General features: G+C 35.3%; 2 protein-coding genes across 3 annotated transcripts in view; one reads left to right on the forward strand and one right to left on the reverse strand.

The window, feature by feature from the left end:
* The window catches only part of LOC144978393 (excitatory amino acid transporter 2-like), a 70,541-nt gene that overhangs the window by 44,874 nt on the left and 3,167 nt on the right, over window positions 1-22,500 (reverse strand). The window lies entirely within an intron of this gene.
* The window catches only part of LOC144978395 (ras-like protein rasD), a 40,144-nt gene continuing 22,917 nt past the window's right edge, over window positions 5,274-22,500 (forward strand). Inside the window, exons 1-2 of one of the 2 annotated variants that reach the window (XM_078924369.1) lie at window positions 5,274-5,422; window positions 19,775-20,163. In XM_078924369.1, coding sequence (XP_078780495.1) covers window positions 20,043-20,163 — 121 coding nt within the window. In that variant the 5' untranslated portion in view covers window positions 5,274-5,422; window positions 19,775-20,042. Of the gene's footprint in view, window positions 5,466-19,774; window positions 20,164-22,500 lie in introns of both variants that reach the window. The other variant, XM_078924370.1, reaches the window with a different exon arrangement.

A 22,500-nucleotide genomic window follows, 5' to 3' on the forward strand; every position in this document is an offset into this window, starting at 1 on the left:
ACCAATTCACTAAACGTGATCAAAGCGATTTAAAAGGGGTCCCTGACCAACAGTAACACATAACATGTAGAACGAGACATGACGCCTGTTAGGCGATATTAAAAATTTTCGGACAGAGACAATGCTGTTACGGCCAGGTACTCATTTTACACCTGAGTACGGTGAGAGAATGCGAGTAAAGCGCCTTTTCCAAGGACTCAAAAATGCGCCGAGCGAGGCTCAAACCCAGGACCTTCCTATCCTAAAGCGAGTGTCATACCACAAGACCACATAGCCGCACTACCTACATTAAACAATTCTTACAATATTTCGCCCCAACCCAGGGTGGAACTGAACTGCAATATTTTTAGTCGGGGCATCTCTTCTTGTGGAGAGAAAAAAAGGGTGGTTGAGAGTAACTGCTTCGGCTAACAGCGAACAGATAAATACGTACTGTGGACCAAATACATCTTTGTATGTGAGTCGATAAGGATTGTAAAAATGTAATTCACAGAAAATGATTATGACAGCATCATAACATTTTTTAAATACCAAACACGGAACGTTTTGGGCTCAAAACCCTTCCTCAGTCAATTACCAAAAACCAAAAAAAAAAAACAAAAAAAAAAAAAAAATAAAAACAACAGAATTTACGTGTCTACTATGTTTGCTATTGGCCGAAGAAGGGTTTTGAACCCGAAATGTTCCGTATTAATTGGCTTCAACAGTTATGGCGTCACTTCCCTCGTAATGACGCATAGTAACTTAGTAACTGGCTCTAAACTATCGGAACAATGGCGGACGCCCTTATTAAATATTTCTCCTACGAGCATAAAAGTGTATCCAGAGTTGAAAAACATTATAAATATGATCATGTTTTGACTTTTATACATTCTGATCACATGACATATGAAAAGTTCTAGCCAGCATGAAGAATAAAAAGTACCAATTTTCTTTGTTTAGAACCACGATGGCCGCCGTTGCTGGGCGACGTGACATCAGACTATTGAATCCAATTCATTCTTCTTTACTTTTTCTTCATCCTTTTATAATTTTTTTAAAAATTGAAGCTGTTTAATTCATTATTTTTTGAGTGCATTACTTTGTAAAATAAAAAGACAAGTAGAATTCTTTTTACTACTCTGATAAAATGTAAATACTCAAGATTTGGGAGGCTGGGATTGACTGTAAACATGGATGCTATGCACTGAAAATAGCTATGATAAGGAATCGCCATGCCGTGTATCCTATGCTGATAAGGAATCAATAAAGAAAAGAAGATAAAAAAAATTATAAGAATAAATTTTTGGTCTGGGTGGTTTGTGTTTTATTCTAAGAGACAGAGTCGTGTTGTTTTAGATTCTATGCGTCTAGCCAAACTACTCAAAACATCCGCCAGCCGGATAAAACTTACTAACACACAAAACTTTGTGTAAACTTGAATGTTTATAGTCTATTGATATAGAATTTAGTGAGAACTACTCATAAAATGGCTGGCTTAAAACAATAACAAAGAGCTGAGATACGTCAATTTCGTTATATCTATAATTTTGTGAGAAGTAATCACAAAAATATCTAAAAACAATAACACGGATCAGGGTGACAAATGATTGGCTTAACATATTGAAATATCTGAAAGAAAGTGTGTTTGAAACAGTGCCAGACAGAGCGATGGATTACATGATAATGTAGACTAATATATTTTTCAGGTGATGTCTGGAAAAGAAGTACGTATATTTAAAATTCTTAGATAAATTCATTCCGAGTTGGAAAAAATGTGATTCCGAAATGAAATTTTCCCCGGTTTCTATAGCGTGAAACGGACAACAGCAATTGCATGGTACCCTTTGGATAAGACGCTTGTCTATCGCAAAGTACTTTCCACCAGATCTTTCAGACCCAGCTACCCAATCACCGCTGGATTGACAGGGAGGGGGGGGGGGGTCCAAAAATAAATGTCGACTTCAACCAGGATCGATCTCCCATCCCTTTGAATGGCAATCGAGTTTTCTACCAAGTGAGCTATCAACACTCCATGAATGTAACGAACAACCAACAAATAATGTCCTAAACTAGACTGACCCAGGAAGGCGTGTGCTGTGCTGTGATGATTTATAGTGTTGTGAACCAAAGAGATAGAGCGCGAGATAATAATAGAGCGGAAATAGGTTTTTATAGAGCGACATAAAAGAAAGTTATGAATCCTGCCCCAGAAAAATATTGATGGTATGTGGTTAAGATAAGTAGTCGCCACCTCTGCCAGAGAGATTAATCGTACAACACACAAAACGGTGTGAAACTTTTAACGTTTATAGATAGAATGAAGTTGACGTCACTCGGGTCTTTGTTTTTGTTTTGTTTTTGCCATACGCGTTTATGAGTAATTCTCAATAAACTGTATTAGCCAGACTATAAACGTTTAAGGTTATACATAGTTTTGTGTGTTGGATCGTTGTACTTCCGAATGGCAATTTTGTGAGCTTCTTCAACAAGCGCATACTATCTATTGATGCGTTGCGTTTACTTTTTAAAAAAAACTCATAACAATGCCAGCCGGATATGTTATACCAAAACACAAAACAATGGGTTTATTTAAAACCAAGATGGCCGCCGTTGCCGGGCGGCGTGACATCAGACTACTGAATCCAATTGGATTCAATAGTCTGATGTCACGTCACCTAGCAACGGCGACCATCGTGGTTCTAAACAAAGAAAATCGGTACTTTTTATTATTCATGCTGGCTAGAACTTTTCATATGTCTTGTGATCAGAATGTGTAAAAGTCAAAACTTGATCAGATTTATAATGTGTTTTTTTTTTTCCCTCTGGATTCGGTTTTATACTCGTCGGAGAAATATTTCATAAGGGCGTCTGCCATTGTTCCGTTAGTTTAGAGCCAGTTACTAAGTTACTATCCGTCATTACGAGGAAAGTGACGTTACGACCGTTGAAGCGTATTCTACAAATAGGGAGCAATAGACACTAAGATAACCACGCCTCCAGGACAGTCGTCATAATGTAAACAATGGCGGTGATTGGTAAACATAGCAAACTACTCACGTTATAGATAGTATGCAGATGACGTCACTCAGGCCTTTGTTATTGTTTTTGCCATCCGCGTTTGTGAGTTGTTCTCACTAAACTGTATTAACCAGTTCATGGTTACACAGAGTTTGTGTGTTGGTCCGTTATACTTCCGGATGGCAATGTTGTGAACTCCTTGGCCAAGCGCATTCTATCTATACTATTGATGGTACGTGTCGAAGTAAAATACCCACTGTTCTACCGCTTGATGCAGAACCAACCCAGAAAACTATGTGTAAACTTAAACGTTTATAATAGGATCGAGAAAATCATGCGATTACTAGTCACACATCTGGCGGCATAAAAACGATAAAAATGATCAGAGATAGGTCGATTTTACTCATGTTTATAAACAACCAACCATACTTGTCCTAGCACATTGGTGTGTCACAATGTTTTGATTGGTCAAAAATGTACCGGTTTATAAGACACCTAGATAACCATGCCCCTCGGACAGTTGTCATAACGTAAACAATGGCAGTGATTGGTTAACATAGCAAACTTCACCGGTTTTACTATGGATGGAAATTGTTCTCTCGCTTGACAATAGATAGTATGAAGTTGACGTCATTCATGTCTTTGTTGCTGCTTTTTGCCATCCGCGTTTATGCGTATTTCTCACTAAACTGTATTAACCAGACTATAAACGTTCAAGGTTACACATAGTTTTGTGTGTTGGTTCGTTATACTTCCGGAAGTATAACGGAATACACAAAACTGTGTGTAACCTTGAACGTTTAAAGGCTGGTTAATGCAGTGTAGTGAGAAGAACTCATAAACGCGGATGGCAAAAAACAATAACAAAGACCTGAGTGACGTCAACTTCGAACTATCTATAGATAGTTCGAAGATGACGTCACTCAGACCTTTGTTATTGTTTGTTGGCCAAGCGCATTCTATCAATAGAACCGACACAGAAAAATAATATGTGTAAACTTAAACGTTTATAATCTGATCACGAAAATCGTGTGATACCGATTACTAGTCACCTATCCGGCGGTATAAAAACAATAACAATGATCAGAGAGAGGTTGATTTCAGACACCTTTTTGTTTATAAAGAACCAATTATCTTTGTCCGAGCACAAGTGAAGGTGTGTCACAAATTCCATGTTTTGATTTGTCAAAGATGTACTGGTTAATACGCTTCAACAGTCGTAACGTCACTTCCCACTTAATGACGCATGGTAACTTAGTAACTGGCTCTAAACTATCGGAACAATGGCGGATGCCCTTATGAAATACTTCTCCGACGAGCATAAAAGCGTATCTAGAGGGAAAGAAACATTATAAATCTGATCATGTTTTGACTTTTACACATTCTGATCACAAGACATGTGAAAAGTTCTAGCCAGCATGAAGAATAAAAAGTACCGATTTTCTTTGTTTAGAACCACGATGGCCGCCGTTGCTGGGCGACGTGACATCAGACTATTGAATCCAATTGGTTGAGCGATCGCTTCACTCGCAGACCGTGATTGATACCCGGATGTAGTCCAAATATTTTATGATCCCCGGTCCACCCAATAGTGATTTTGTTGGTGAGTGTCTGAAAAAGTTATCCAAAGGATAGCAAGCAATTGCTATTGTCGATTTCACCCTTTAGAAACCTGGAAAAGCTCTACCTCTATGAACCTAATGGCTGTGAAGGGCTACTTTTATATTTTTTTAAATAACAAAGTGAGCTTTTAAGAAGTACGATATCCACTAAACGTGCTCAAAGCGCTTTACAAGTGGACCCTGAACGACAGCAACACTTAACATTTAGGACGGACATAATCCCTGTTAATCGAATTTACAACAAATACCTATTGTGACGTCGTTGCTCAAAGGTACAATTTCTCGTCTTGTAGAGGTCAAGACGTCTTCATCGTGGAAAGTAACTGAATGGACAAAAAAATCCGTAAAATCTCTGACACTGTCGCTATCCCGGCTACGCTATTTATAACAACAATCAATCCATAATAATAATATTTCTATTGTCAGTAATACTAAAGTAATATAGAGGGGAAACGGCAAAATGTTAGCACCAATAAGTAGAGAGAAAAGGAATTAAATGGAGGGCGGCCCGGGGGGGGGGGGGGGGGGGGGGTAGAGGTTTGGAGGGAAGTCTGAGCAAAGATAGGGAGATGCTGGAAGACTGGAGGTAATAGTATTATGAAAGTGGTTCATGACGGAGGGCAGAAAATAGCGATTTTCTGTGATAGCGGCGAGTCAATCACATCACGGTGCTAGATATCGCCTCTCCGTCCCTATTTCCTATCTATTATTGTTTTCGTTGTTGTGCTGGCAAACGGAGATAAACGCTCGAAGCGCTTTTTCCCCCCTTCTAAATTGGTCGGTGCGGGACTCCAGTTGAGGTGAATGAATTCTTATCTTGGACTAAAACTATTTTGTTTTGATGTTTGTTTTTTTAAATCAAAAGTTGTGCTTTAATTCGTGAGAAACCAACGTGTGTTTTTTGATTACTTGAGTCTATAATATGCGCGGCGACTTAAAAACATGTGTAGACGTCGAGATTAATTATATTTAACATTCAAATATGTAATAGAAAATTCTTATCAACCGAAGTGCTAATAATTGTGAAATTTGGTCGACCTGAAGACCTCAATATGAGATTTTCGTATTTGTGTGTGTGTGTGTGTGCGTGTGTGTGTGTGTGTGCCGTGTGTGTGTGTGTGTGTGTTTGTGTGCATTTAGTCTTTCTATTTTTATATAAGATTCATTTTCCTTATTTAAGTTTGCTTTATATATTTTTTTATCTCTTTATAAGTAGGTGGGTTGGGGGTGTTTTTTTTTTTTTTAATAACGCTTTAATTATAGTGAGAAAATAATAGCTTTGAATTTTTCCAGTTTCAACTTAGGAGATAAAAGATTTTTCTTTTAAATGCCCTCATGTCAACCAGATGCAGGTTCGCCTGTTTAGAGAGCCAAATTATTTAAATTATGCACTCTATCTCTATTTTATGTATGTATTATGTTGCCTAACGTTTAACAAAAAAATTTTTGCCCGAGTAAACATGGCGTTTAAATTCAACTTTAAGCTGTGCTAAATAAATTAATAAAGAGATAAGTGAATAAATAGATAAATAAATAAAAAGTTAATAAATAGATAATTAAGCTAATAGTTAATTAATTAATTAATTAATTGGTTAATTAGATAAATAAATAGATAGATATACAGATTTTATAAAAAGAGAGAAAAAAAAAAGGGGAGGGGGGAGGATAGAATTAGATAAATAATTTTTAAATTAACTAACAAAATAACTGTATTCTGGATACCTTTCATTCCTGAGGTTTAAAGGTTAAAAAAAAAACTATACAAAAACAAAAGCAAAACAAAAAACAAAAAGAAAAAAAAAACACTTTCAACTCCGCCCTTGAAATTTTAGCTGTGACTCGCCGTTTCCACACGGTATTATCTCGGGATTAATCGGGACTCAAATAAGCGAATGTAGAAGTGAAGAGTGGTTTTCCAAAACTCCCTAACTCGGTTTTCCCCCATTTTGAGATCTTGAGGATTATTTCCCTTAAAATGTCTCATTCGGTCTATTATTTTATCATATTTAAACTTAAATTTCACACAAATCTAAGGGAATTCTTGTGTAATTTTATGCTTAAAATAAAATTTACATTTCAATTTATCTCATGGATGAAAAATCTCAAAAAGTATAAAAATGGACTTAACTCTCACCGATCATTTTCAGTATTTTCCCAAAAATGCAGGCTTAACCAGCAGAAAATGGATTTTTAAAAATCAAACAATCTCTCTACAAAACAACTTTATGTTCTTATTAATTAAACAAAGATCATTTTGATATACAATATAAATCTGAATAAGAAAATAACTATATATTATGTCGTAACAAATGTGACGATTTTGATGTTGGTTGTAAAGAGAAGGGTTAAGGGGTTTTGGAAAACAAGCCTTCAATTTGTAATGATAAGAAATTCCAACATTCAGATGTTTTCAATGTAAGAAATTGTATTCATTCTTTACAAGGAAGCTTTACAAGGGGTCCTTGATAAACAGCAGCACGTTAAATGTAGAACGAGACATGACGCGTGTTAGGCGATATTACAATTTATTATTTATTTTTCGACTGAGACAACGCTGTTAACGCTGTTTGCTTTTGTGCGACTATGTGGCCTTGTGGATGACACTCGATTTCGGAACGGAAGTTCTTGGATTCGATCATCGCTCGGCGCATAGTTGAATCCTTGGAATAGGATCTTTACTTACAATCTCTCACCGTACTCAGGGGTAAAATGAGTACTTGGCCGTTAATTGAGCTTGAGATTTTTGAGCTTTTTATATAGCGCAATATCCACTAAATGTGCTCAAAGCGCTTTACAAGGGGTCCCTGGTCGACAGCAACATTTAACATGTAGGACGGGACATGACGCCTGTTTGGCGATGTTACAATTTTTTCGGACAAAGACAACGCTGTTAACAGCGTTGTCTTTGGCCGAAAAAATTGAAACATTTTAAACATGAGTACGGTGAGAGAATGTGAGTAAAGAGTCTTTTCCAAGGACTCAATTATGCGCCGAGCGTGGCTCGAACCCAGGACTTTCCGATCCGAAAGCGAGTGTCATATCACAAGACCACAAAGCCGCACAAAAGCAAAACAGCGTTAACAGCGTTGTCTCTGTCGAAAAACAAATAATAAATTGTAATATCGCCTAACACGCGTCATGTCTCGTTCTACATTTAACGTGCTGCTGTTTATCAAGGACCCCTTGTAAAGCGCTTTGAGCACTTTTAGTGGATATTGCGCTATATATTACTTCTAGTTCATTCCGACATAATACCAGAAATACACGGTGGGTGATGATATATCATGAAATAGTGTGTAATTGCTTTGTTCATTTACACATTGAATTATAGAAGAGAACATCAGCAAAACGCCTAGAATTGTTCCAGTTAAAAAAAAAAAAAAAAAAAAAAAAATATATATATATATATATATATATATATATAAATATATATATATATATATATATATTATATATATATATATATATATATATATTATATATATATGTATATATATATATATATATATATATATATATATATATATATATATATATATATATATATATGTATATATATACAAAAAGAAAAGGTCTTCTGTGCCACAGAAATTCCAGGCGAGGCAGAGAAAGTATCATGTATCATAAGATATTTGATCTAGGGCTTAGATTTATTTCAAAATATCTAAAACTAGCAATATAATTCTTAGACCATTGATAAAATTGTTTTGAAACTTATCATTTCCACACGGCTAAGTTATTACAATTTTGTATTCAAAAAGGAATGTTTTCTTAAGTTTCGTAGTTAGTGAGTGATGTTATATTTTTCTTTTACGCGTTTAGTTCATCTAATGTTCAAGATTACCTTTTCGTTTTGTTATTTTGGGCATCGAAAGTGTTTATTTCATGATAATGACGCTGTATAACAATAATAAACGGAATGGAAGCTTCAATTTGATTTACTAAGACAGATGCTGTGGATGTTTCGGGTTTCCCCTTTGTCAACAAAATGTGATGAATGAAAACTTTAAGACATATGAGAGATGAAAAATGTTCGCCTGAACTATCCTCTCATCTCTTATTCGCCTTGAATGTTTCATTCATTGTGTTTTGTTGGCAAAGGGGAGACTCGAAATCTGTCTTCCTAAATAGGATTGAATATAATAGAATATCGTTCTTTCGAAAGGGTAGCAAGCAATTGCTATTGTTATTTTCACGCAATATATCTGACTGGCTTTGTATGATATGAAAATATGGTTCCACAAGGCAAGCTGGGGGAATGAATGAAACATCGTGAAGCGCATTTAGCATGATTACTCTTTGGGAATGCGCTATATAAATGTACATATGTGAACCATCGTCCCAAAACGGTATTATGTCGGGATGGATCAGATGCTAAAAAGTCAAATTAGAGCTAAACTGGTCAAAAATCTGAATTATTGCTATTTAGCATACTAAATTATGATATTTCATTCTCCTCAATAAAACATACAAACTCAACCCAAGTTTAAATTTCTGGCTATAAATTCAATATTCAGCATTTTAATCATCCCGACATAATACCGTTTTGAGATGGGGGGTCACATATTTGTTTTTGTTTTTTAATTTTATTTCTTAACTTCTGCAAGTTGTATATTAGGGCAGCTAAGTGGCCTAGTGGTATGACACTCGCCTTAGGAACGTAAATTTAGAGTTCGATTCCTGCTCTGAGCGGCGCATAGTTTAGTCCTTGGAACAGGCTCTTTACTCGCATTTCTCTTACAGTAATCGTGTGTTAAGTGAATACCTCGCCGTTAATACAGCATTGTTTCTGTTGGAATAAAAATATGTAATATTGCCCAACAGGCGCCATGTTTCGTCCTACGTGTGAAATCCTGCTTTTGGTTCGGGACCCCTTGTAACGCACTGTGAGCGCGTTTAATTGGTATTGCGCTAAACGCGTTTCATCCATCCTGTTTTATTGATAAGGGGGAAACCCGAAATGACCATTGTATATGTTTTCGTATATTAAAGCAAAGCTTACATTCAATTTCACATTGTTACTGATTGTTAATTGTCGTATCTTTCGTCCATACAATGCAGAGTATTACGTTCTTTCATTTAAGAATGAATACAACTATATCTATTTATCTCCCATCAGAGCTTTCGTCTCGTTATTGATGTTGGCTCAAGTTAAACCAAACTCATTAAATCCAGTTTATTTTCGAACTCATTGTCTATATTTACATCGTTGCCAGGCAACTTTATTTGTACAGGATTATATAGAATAACTTCAATTACTTAATAATAATAATAATAATAATAATAATAATAATAATAATAATAATAATAATAATAATAATAATAATAATAATAATAATAATAATAATAATAATAATGATAATAATAATAATAATCTTTATTGTCCAAATAGGCAATTATTGTTAGGTTACAGCTCTTGTAATAGGCGAAAAAAAGTAATTAAAATAGTGATAATAATGATGAAAATAATACTGATAGTAATGATGATAATAGATAATAATAAAATAATACAATAATAATAATAATAATAATAAAAATAATAATAATAATAATAATAATAATAATAATAATAATAATAATAATAATAATAATAATAATAATAATAATAATAATAATAATAATAATAATAAAAAATAATAATAATAATAATAATAATAATAAATAATAATGATAATAATAATAATGATTAGCATAATAATAATAATAGTAATATTGATAATGATAATAATAATAATAATAATAATAATAATAATAATAATAATAATAATAAAGAAGAAGAAGAAGAAGAAGAAGAAGAAGAAGAAGAAGAAGAAGAGAAGAAGAAGAAGAAGAAGAAGAAGAAGAAGAAGAAGAAGAAGAAGAAGAAGAAGAAGAAAGAAGAAAAATATAATAATAATAATAATAATAATAATAATAATAATAATAATAACAATAATAATAATAATAATAATAATAATAATTGGATTCAATAGTCTGATGTCACGTCGCCCAGCAACGGCGGCCAGCGTGGTTCTAAACAAAGAAAATCGGTACCTTTTATTCTTCATGCTGGCTAGAACTTTTCATATGTCTTGTGATCAGAATGTGTTAAAGTAAAAACATGATCAGATTTATAATGTTGGTTTTTTTCCTCTGGATACGTTTTTATGCTCATCGGAGAAATATTTCATAAGGGCGTCCGCCATTGTTCCGATAGTTTAGAGCCCGTTACTAAGTTACCATGCGTCATTACGAGGGAAGTGACATTACGACTGGTGAAGCGTATAGATAGTATGCAGATGACGTCACTCAGGCTTTTGTTATTGTTTTTGCCATCCGCGTTTGTGAGTTGTTCTCACTAAACTGTATTAACCAGACTATAAGAGTTCATGGTTACACAGAGTTTGTGTGTTGGTCCGTTATACTTCCGGATGGCAATGTTGTGAACTCCTTGGCCAAGCGCATTCTATCTATAGAACCGACACAGAAAAATAATCTATAGATAGAATGCGCTTGGCCAAGGAGTTCACAACATTGCCATCCGGAAGTATAACGGACCAACACACAAACTCTGTGTAACCATGAACTTTTATAGTCTGGTTAATACAATGTAGTGAGAACAACTCACAAACGCGGATGGCAAAAACAATAACAAAGGCCTGAGTGACGTCATCTGCATACTATCTATATTTCAGAAGGGAGAGGTCAAATTAAAACACATGTCATCTTAATTATGCATCTTATGTATTTGAAATCTGCGTTCCTTGGAAAAGTTATGCTCTGCAAAACTTACTTGGAATCTGCTAACTAATATTTTAATGATATCTAAATATTATTACACTTATTAAAACCAACCCAAAATTATTTTCTAAGCTACGCCACTGAATGTAAATTTGTCATGAATATTTTCCCCACTGGGGAAACATTTTAAAATTTAAGTTATATTTTATTGCAAATGATGAAAAGATCAAAGGAATTCGGCATTGTGAGAAAACTGTTTTGTCTATCACTATCGGTTTTCAAAATTCGTAATGTCACTTAAAATAAAATAAACCTGCATGCAAAAAATCACGGCACCACATTTCGTAATTTTGGATGAATTTGCGATATTCCTTGCGCACGGGACTTGGAACGGAGTATAGCTCTTATTTATAAAGTATCACTCACCAGTATAATAATAATAATAATAATAATAATAATAATAATAATAATAATAATAATAATAATAATAATAATAATAATAATAATAATAATAATAATAATAATAATTGTAATAATAATAATAATAATAATAATAATAATAATAATAATAATAATAATAATAATAATAATAATAATAATAATTATAATAATAATAATAATAATAATAATAATAATAATAATAATAACAACAACAACAATATCTTTATTGTCCATGAAGGCAATGTTTCATTTGGTTACAGCATATACATAATAAACGCAAACAGACATAAATGAAACAAAAAGTGGGGGAAAAAATAAACAAACACACACACACACACACATACACACACACACACACACACACACCCACTCACATATACATACAGAGTATTCAGTAATGGAGAGATCTCTCCTCCTTTACCTCTTCTTAGTTACATGACTTCCAGAAGTTTCCGATTTCACTCTGTCTCAGTCTCACCTCGTGTCAGTGTGCTTTGCACTAATCTCATGTTTGGCGCCCTTCATTGCTCGCTAATGCCTGGTATTGATGCTATGCGTTATTTGTAAAATAATCACATCATCCGCCAGTTGGATATAACGAACCAACATACAAAACTATATGTCACCTTTTAGTGAGAACTAAAATAAATGACTGTCTAAAAACTATACCAAACAGCTCTGGGACGCCAATAACGTTCCATCTATTAATGCGTCGCGCTTAGATAAAAAACTCACATATCCGCCAGTCGATTCTAACGTGCAAACAAACAAAACAATTTTAACCTCAAACGTTTATACTCTGATTAATACAATTTAGTAAGACCTACTCATTAAAATGGGTGACTGAAAACAATAGAACAAAGAGCTGAATAACGTCAATATCGGTTTATCTCTTGGGAAGCAGAAGTCATGACGTAACACCATCTTCTCTTCCGGTTCAGATCTCCTTGGAAGTGTATAACCAGTCCTCCGGGCAATGAATAACCAGAGTATAGGTTACATTTTGAATCGTAAGGTGACATTATAACTATTTTAGTAACAGGCGGTATAAGTAGATTATTATTACGGGGCGTAAAAGGGCGAGAATCGATGTTCTTTATTGACGACCAGCATTTATTTAAGCTAGAAAATAAGATACCATCACTCTGATATCAGAAGACCAGTTGCACAATGTATGTATCCAGTCCCCCGGAGGACAGGTTTCATCCTTCAAATGAGATTGGAACCAGTTTGTTTTTTTACATCACACTTTAAGATAAGAATGTTTTGCCTGACCACAAAAATATGGTAACAATTAAGTGGACGCCACTCGGAAGAAAAGTTTTGACGTCACACCTTTTATTTTTCCAGTTCCAAAATCCTTTGAAGCCTATATGGAACCAGTCTTTCGGAGGACTAATAATGAATAGATTACATATTGAATCTGAAGGTGGCAAATCTATTTTAGTAGCGGAGTCCACATTATGCAGATTCTTAGGAACACGAGACGTAAAAGACCGAAGATGGATGGTCTTAATCGGATTCAATAGTCTGATGTCACGTCCGCCCAGAAACCAGCAGCTTGGTTCTAAACAAAGAAATTCGGTTCTTTTTATCCTTCATCTTGGCTAGAACTTTTTCACATGTCATGTGATCAGAATATATAAAAGTCGAAACCTTAGCAGATTTATAATGTTTTTCTTCTTGGATATACTGGTATGCTCGTCAGAGAAGTATTTCATAAGGGCGTCCGCCATTGTTCCGATAGTTTAGAACCAGTTACTAAGTTACTCAGCGTGATTACGAGGCAAGTGACATCACGACTGTTGAACCATATTGACGACCAGCATATATTTGTAGACTAGAAAATAAGATGCCATCGCTCGGAAACCAAAATATTATTTACCCAGGGTATTATTGAGTTCTCCGGAAGAGTGGTTTTACACTGCCAATGAGATTGGAACCAATTTTTGACGTCACACTTTAGTTCCCTATTTGACGTTGTTTTTGGCCATCAATTTAGTCACAAAAGCCACCCTACTGTCCGTAGCTGTCGTAGAATCATAACTTGACACTGTACAAAAACGCTACGTTACGTCAAAAAACAAGTCCACGACCACAAAAGAAAACAATAGTTTTAAAATGGGATCATTTGTCTCCTTAAGCACAATTAACGACAACTCACTAACCCGTGAATAGGGTTTAACAGTAGTGACGTCACTTCCCTAGGAATGACACATGGTAACTTAGTAACTGGTTCTAAATTATCGGAACAATGGCGGACGCCCTTATGAAATACCTCTCCGGCGAGCATAAAAATGAATACATAGGAAAAAAACGTTATAAATCTGTTCATGTTTTGACTTTTATAGATTCTGATCGCATGGCTTGTGAAAAAGTTCTAGCCAGCTTGAAGAATAAAAAGCACTGATTTTCTTTGTTTAGAACCAAGCTGCTCGTTGCTGGGTGGACTATTGGATCCTTTTGTGAACTAATCTATAAATGACGTCAAAATCCAAGTCCAAGTGTCAGGCTATTGATGCTATGCGTTTTGGCAAAATACTCACAACATTTGGCAGCGTATATAACGTAGCAACACACAAAACTGTGTGTAATATTGAACGTTCATAGTCTGATTTAATGAGATCAAATCATTGAAATGACTAGTTAAAACAATAAAAAGTGATGTCAATTTCGTTCCAGAAATAAGTTAACGAATGCTTCGCTCAAACAGACTATAAACGTTTACAGTTACACATAATTTTGTGGGGTTGATACGATTCATCTGGGGGGGGGGGGGGGGGGGGGGGGGGGGAGTGGTAGAACGGATAGGTATTTTGCATACACATATATCATCAACCCTTTTATAATGATATCGAACGGTCTCTCGAGATAAGAGAGAAAAACAAATGTGTCCGGGAAAAGATCTTGAATCCAAGTGCAATTTAGGGATATAAAAACAAAACAATACAAACAAAAACAAACCCATTGACACATCGCATACAGGTGCCTGAAAAATGATCAATTTGATCCCGAAATAGCACGCATACTACATAAAATCACGATTTATAGTTCTTGAAAGAGTTCCCTGTGTAGCGAAAAAAAATATCATCCATATTTACCCAATTAGAGCTTTCGCAGAGATGATAATTACAGTAGCACCCCGTTAAACCGGTGCGATTTAGACCTCGGTAAAATGTGTGTTTGTGTGTTGGTACGTTCTATCCGACTAGAGGATGTTATGAGTTTGTTTGTTTTTTTACTATAGATAGAACAAAGGTGACGTGACTCAGGTCTTTATTATTGTTTTTTTTACCATCCATGTTTATGAGTAATAGCCTTCAAAAGTCATGATGTCACTTCCCTCGTAATGACGCATGGTAACTTAGTAACTGGCTCTAAATTATCGGAACAATGGCGGACGCCCTTATGAAATACCTCTCCGGCGAGCATAAAAATGAATACATAGGAAAAAAACGTTATAAATCTGTTCATGTTTTGACTTTTATAGATTCTGATCGCATGGCTTGTGAAAAAGTTCTAGCCAGCTTGAAGAATAAAAAGCACTGATTTTCTTTGTTTAGAACCAAGCTGCTCGTTGCTGGGTGGACGTGACATCAGACTATTGGATCCTTTTGTGAACTAATCTATAAATGACGTCAAAATCCAAGTCCAAGTGTCAGGCTATTGATGCTATGCGTTTTGGCAAAATACTCACAACATTTGGCAGCGTATATAACGTAGCAACACACAAAACTGTGTGTAATATTGAACGTTCATAGTCTGATTTAATGAGATCAAATCATTGAAATGACTAGTTAAAACAATAAAAAGTGATGTCAATTTCGTTCCAGAAATAAGTTAACGAATGCTTCGCTCAAACAGACTATAACGTTTACAGTTACACATAATTTTGTGGGGTTGATACGATTCATCTGGGGGGGGGGGGGGGGGGGGAAGTGGTAGAACGGATAGGTATTTTGCATACACATATATCATCAACCTTTTATAATGATATCGAACGGTCTCTCGAGAGAAGATAGAAAAACAAATGTGTCCGGGAAAAGATCTTGAATCCAAGTGCAATTTAGGGATATAAAAACAAAACAATACAAACAAAAACAAACCCATTGACACATCGCATACAGGTGCCTGAAAAATGATCAATTTGATCCCGAAATAGCACGCATACTACATAAAATCACGATTTATAGTTCTTGAAAGAGTTCCCTGTGTAGCGAAAAAAAATATCATCCATATTTACCCAATTAGAGCTTTCGCAGAGATGATAATTACAGTAGCACCCCGTTGACCGGTGCGATTTAGACTCGGTAAAATGTGTGTTTTGTGTTGGTACGTTCTATCGACTAGAGGATGTTATGAGTTTGTTTGTTTTTTTTACTATAGATAGAACAAAGGTGACGTGACTCAGGTCTTTATTATTGTTTTTTTTTACCATCCATGTTTATGAGTAATAGCCTTCAAAAGTCATGATGTCACTTCCCTCGTAATGACGCATGGTAACTTAGTAACTGGCTCTAAACTATCGGAACAATGGCGGACGCCCTGATGAAATATTTCTCCAACGAGCATAAAAGTGTGTCCAGAGGAGGAAAACATTATAAATATGATCATGTTTTGACTTTTATACATTCTGATCACATTACATATGAAATGTTCCAGTCAGCATGAAGAATACCCATTTTCTTTGTATAGAACCAGGCTGCTCGCCATTGCTGGGCGACGTGACATCAGACTAGTGACTCCAATTCGTACTAAACTGTATTAACCAGACTATAAACATTCAAGGTTACACATAGTTTTGTGTGTTTGTCCGTTATATTTCCGGATGGCAATGTTGTGAGTTTCTTAGTCAGGCGCACACCATATATAAATGTTAAAGGTTTCACACAATTTGGTGTAATGGTATGATTAATCTGGTTGTTGGATGTTGTGAGCAATTTACCTATACGCATTGCTTCAATTCATTCATATGTAAATATCAATAATAAATTATAATATACGAAATCGTGCAGTCTTAGAATGACGTCACTGCCAAAAGATAGAGTGCGCTTGGCTAAGAAGCTCACAACATTGCCATCCGGAAGTATAACGCTAAACTATGTTTAACCTTAAGCTATTTTCGTCTGGTTAATACAGTTTAGTGAGAATTACTCACAAACATGGATGGCAAAAAAAAAAAAAAACAATAACAAAGGCCTGAGTGACGTCAACTTCGTTTTATTTATTGTGTATAACAATATTTTTCAGATATCGCATTTGGGTGCCAGAACAGGTAATAAATTTCAACCCAAAATAACTTTGAATCCCATCCAAGTCATTTCGTTCCTTGAACCATCGCCTTGTTTTCGGTATGAATTTACTCTCAACTAGGGTATGCATTGGATTATGGAGTGCTAATTATTTTGTAACGATGTTTACCTAAATCCAGTCGGGTTCTTTTCTTTCTTATCATCATCATTTTCATCATCATCATCATCATCATCATCATCATCATCATCATCATCATCAGCAGCAGCAGCAGCAGTATCACCATCATCATCATCATCATCATCATCATCATCATCATCATCATCATCATCATCATCATCATCATCATCATCATCATCATCATCATTATCATCATCATCATCATCATCATCATCATCATCATCATTATCATCATCGTCATCATCATCATCATCTTCATCATCATCATCATCATCATCATCATCCTCATCATCTTCATCATAATCATCATCATCATCATCATCATAATCATCATCATTCCTCTTTCATTCATCGTATTTTGTTGATAAAGGAGGAACCCAAAACGTCCAAATTAACTGTTTACTTACTTCAATTTGAAGCTTCCATTCCATTTTCTTTTGTTATTGTTTACACCATAGGATGAGTATTTTCCATTCTGGTTGTGCCAAGAAATCACAAATCCAGTTAAGCTATTTTCATGGTCGTCGTCGTGATGATTGTAGAAATAATATAATATAAACAAAAAGATGAAAATGGAACAGCTCCGGAGAGAAACAGTAAAAGCAATGGACGTTTCGGGTACAAACCCTCCGTCATGAAAGCAATAATTAACGTTCCCTTGTTTATTGTTTCGCTGACAAACGGTCTGTACCCGAAACACCCATTATTTGTATCGTTCCTTTATTTATTGTTTTGCTGACGAAAGGTATGTACTCGAAACGTTCATTGTTTGTAATCATTCGATCCGTCAACAGAAATCACCCATGTAGTCTAAAGTGAGCGAATTTGGGGTTATAATCTTGCATAAGGGGAAAAAACGAAAGTTCCTGAAGCGGGGCTCAAACACGGTACATTCCGGGTAACAGTGCAATGCCTTAACCATTCCGTCACGCCCCCCCCCCCCCCCCCCCCCACATGATAAATATTGTGAAAATAAAAAAAGGTTATGTCACGAAATGGGTCACTACCGGAGAGTCGGTAGAGTAAGATAGCCCGTTTTGTCAGCATAAAGAAAAGACTAGGGAAAAAGATAGACAGAGGGAACTTATTGGTAAGTCCCCGAGGAGTGAGAGATCAGGCCAATGCACTGAGCCTAGCCTGAACAGAAGAAAGAGAGAGAAACCCATGTTTCACGGCTAGAAAGTGGTAGCGGAATAACAATGATAAAATAAAAGAAAATCAAGATTAACGTACACGATACATTTATTACAGAAACTAAGTTACATCTTCAACACAAATAGGAACGACGCAGCTCTACTTTGTTCATTCATCCTGCTTGTCTCTCTCCTGACATCGATGTTTAAGTAACACCGCGGCACAATAAATAATAAAATAAGACAAAGCACGACCACTGGAATGTCGGTATTGTTCCCAGCTCACCAAAACTTAAAGAACTCTCTCTCTGACTTCCCGTACCTCACATTATATAGCGATGGTTCGATCCCTCTGATGGGGTGTTTGAGGTGTTCAGAGAACCTAGCAATCCGAGGACGGTTCGACCAACTCCAGACTCGTTCGCGTTATGTCCTAGCAACCAGTGCCAGATAATACAAGACAAGGTATGTTACAGCGAATGACATAATAGTCGGATGGTGAAAAGGTATGTTATTGCCAAGTTTAGTTAGAAGGTCAATTTTTATCCAAAAAATGAGTTCTTGCCAAAAATGATTCAATCAACCCTTTTTTTTCAAGATTTCCAAGATAGATTTTTCTACAGGAGAAGACCTACCAATTATCTTTGTCGTCTTCCTGGAATTGAGTAATGTATTTATGTCTGTATTGTTTTTTGTTGTTAGCTGAAGAAGGATTTTGCGCCCGAAACGTTCCGTGTTTGGCATTTTGTTCTTTTTTGAAGCTGTTATATTCATTTTAATTTATTACTTTTTACAGTCCACAACTTCTAGCAGCCTAGTATAACTCAGGAACAATAATAAGTTTTGTGTGATCGTGATACTAAGCCGGTAGAAGCTTTGGATTGTAAACAGTAATGAACAATAATAAGTTTTGTGTGATAGTGATACTAAGCCGGTAGAAGCTTTGGATTGTAAACAGTAATGAACAATAATAAGTTTTGTGTGATCGTGATACTAAGCTGGTAGAAGCTTTGGATTGTAAACAGTAATGAACAATAATAAGTTTTGTGTGATCGTGATACTAAGCTGGTAGAAGCTTTGGATTGTAAACAGTAATGAACAATAATAAGTTTTGTGTGATCGTGATACTAAGCTGGTAGAAGCTTTGGATTGTAAACAGTAATGAACAATAATTAATATAGCAGCTTTAAAATGATCAAAATAGCAAACAATGAACGCCTCGGGTTCAAAATATTTCTTCAGCCAATAACAAAAACAATATCTTTATTGTTTTTGTTAATGGTTGACGAATGGTTTTGAACCCGAAACTTTCCTAATTTGGTATTTTGCACGTTTTTGAAGCTGTTATATCCATTTTGCTCATTTCTTTTACTCTTTTGGATGTTATAATAATATTTATTTTATTTTTTTGTTATTCCGAATATTAAGACTGAAATGACCTGTTTCTGTTCGTCGGAAAACAACAATTACTAGAAAAAGAAACAACTTGAGGAAAATGCTTCATTCCGTGTGTTTCTTGTCACGTCATAATTTCAATGACCAGATTTCATTTATTGGAACCCAAGAATAATTAGTTTTAAGAAAAGAAAGATTTTAAGGAAGCAAACAAAGGTCAACATTGTGTGTTTTCCTGAACGTTCCGAATCAGCAACCATCTGAGCTCTAGCCCTTCGGTCTATTCCGGAACGTTCAAATCATGTGGTGCAGCAGGGATTCTCTAGATGGGCGTCAGAGACTAAAGTCAGACGGAGATTGCGGGGCCTACGAAGAGGAATACCACATTGTCGTCCTGGGATCTCCGCAAGTCGGGAAAACAAGTAAGTAGTTTTTTTCTCTTACAAATGTAACTCCATCGAGGCTTGTGAACATTATGTTATGTGATTTGTCGTCTCGAAACGAAATGGTGCAGATGTTAGAACTTTAACTCTCTCCTTACCAACCCTAGGGACATTCGTTACGATGAAATCAACAATTTTCTCATTCTAGTTTCTTCTTTATATCACAAATTTAAAGAAAGTTTTGTTATAGATATACAAAACTTGATACTGTGTTGTAGAGCTTATTTTGCTGAACAATATTATATATAGAATGTACGTGTTGCTTTTCTGTTTGAGTAAGAAAAATCTATTTTTGTGTGGGGGTTGGCCTGATGGTGCAGGGAACATTCTGGAAATGGCTGGTAAGGAAAGAGTTAATCTTTGACCAATACCATCCATTAAGACCATCAGTAATCATGTCAGGAAGGAGTGAATGCCCTTTTTTCAATTAAAACAAAAACAGAGGGACTTGGAGATCTTTCTATCGTCGAGTATTACGCTTTCTAAAAACAAATAATAATCATCTTATTAATTAGTTTCCCTTTTTTACCAGATCCCTTATATCAGTATCAATTTATTAATTCATTTGCTTTTCTACCTTTACAATGGCAATTTTGATATTTACAGTGATACCATCATTTGATCGTTCAAGTATCTTGATTATAAGTCAACCAACTCAAAATTTATGATTGATGTGTTGAATAAAATTTGAACAATTTCTATTAGACTTCTAGCTATTTTAAGAACCGCAATAAATTTTTCGTCCTCGTAAGCTTATAAGAGACCTCCATTGAGATTTTTATATGGACATGTAGATATATGTTCTGCATTTGATGTTTTATATATTTTGCTCATTTATCGTAGAATTCGTTTCCAATGTTAAGAACGGAAAATGGTTCATTATCTTTTTTTAATGGTTGTATTCAAAATAATATGAGGAACCACTAATTGGAATGGAGTCAATGCAAATACTCTTACCCCATTGTCATACTTGATAACTGATAGGTTGACACACAACTCTCGCGCTAAAGTGATGACGTCTGTTTTCGATGGGATTCTACGAAACCGACGTGTACTTATTTGCAGGTCTGATAACCCAATCCATTTTTGGCTCATTGTTGTAAAGAAAATATCAAAAAACGACGCAAAAAAATTGTCTATTACAACAATATTACACTAGGCCCATAATTACATTCGGATGTCAGACTTGCGTCTATATAAACGTCGTACGAAACGAGTTTGATTTTTCAATAAAGGCCACCGCTATTCGCAGTTAGTAGTACTGCTAATATTGATTTACTCTATTAGCAGTTAAATAGTGGGTAGCGGTCGTTTTCGTTATTCGAAGTAGTACTACGAATGGTAGATAGCGTTCGTGTTCGTTATTCGCATTAGTGCTGCAACTAGTAGATGTCATTCATTTCAGTTACTTGCAGTAAGAGCCTTCGAGCCTAGAGCTTTATATTATAGACTGGGCGCAAAATATAAATAAACTACATTATTATTATTACTTTTATTTTTTGTATTCATTTATTATTATTATAATTTCTTTAAATTTTTTAAACTATTATTTTGCGTTTTTTTGACGATAACGATGTGTCTGGTGTTGAGAAGTGACGGTGGTGTTGATGTGGTGGTTGTGATTGTAGTGGTGGTGTTGATGATAATATAGTCGTGTTAGTGATGATGACTTTAAGGATTGTGATGATGATGATGTAATGGTGGTGGCAGTTGCTGTAGTTTTGATAACGATGTAGTAGCTGTGGTAATGGTAGTAATGATGATGATGTGATGGTTATGATTGTAATGTCGGGTGTAACGATGATGATGATGATGAGGAGGAGGATGATATAAAGGTGGTGGTGGTGGTTGCTATAGTTTATATAACGATGTGGAGGTGGCTGGGGTAGTAGTAGTAACGATGATGTGGTGGTGACTGTCGTAGTAGAGGTAGTTTATTGATGGTAACTTTTATTATTTGCAGGAGCACTGAGATATGAGTCGACCAACAGCTGCTAGAGTGAGAGAGAGAGAGAGAGAGAGAGAGAGAGAGAGAGAGAGAGAGAGAGAGAGCGAGAGAGAGAAGATATTTAACTGTAAATAATACAATAAACGGTGACGGAACTATTCTCATTAAAGTAATCTGACAGATAAGCTACTAGATTTTAAGATCTGAATGGTTAAGTCGGAGAGGTGGGGACGGGGAAATTTTCATGGATTAGATTGGGGTCACAAAAACAAAACAAAGCACGATCTTGTCAAGTTTCAGACTTGAAGGAAAAGTTGTAACGTTCAAAATCCAAATTTTAAGTCACACAAAATGTTTCAATCATCCCT

The sequence above is a fragment of the Berghia stephanieae genome, chromosome 8, assembly GCF_034508935.2.
Source record: "Berghia stephanieae isolate SIO BIC M18660-M18661 chromosome 8, UCSD_Bste_1.3, whole genome shotgun sequence".
Classification (NCBI taxonomy): Eukaryota; Metazoa; Mollusca; class Gastropoda; order Nudibranchia; family Aeolidiidae; genus Berghia; species Berghia stephanieae.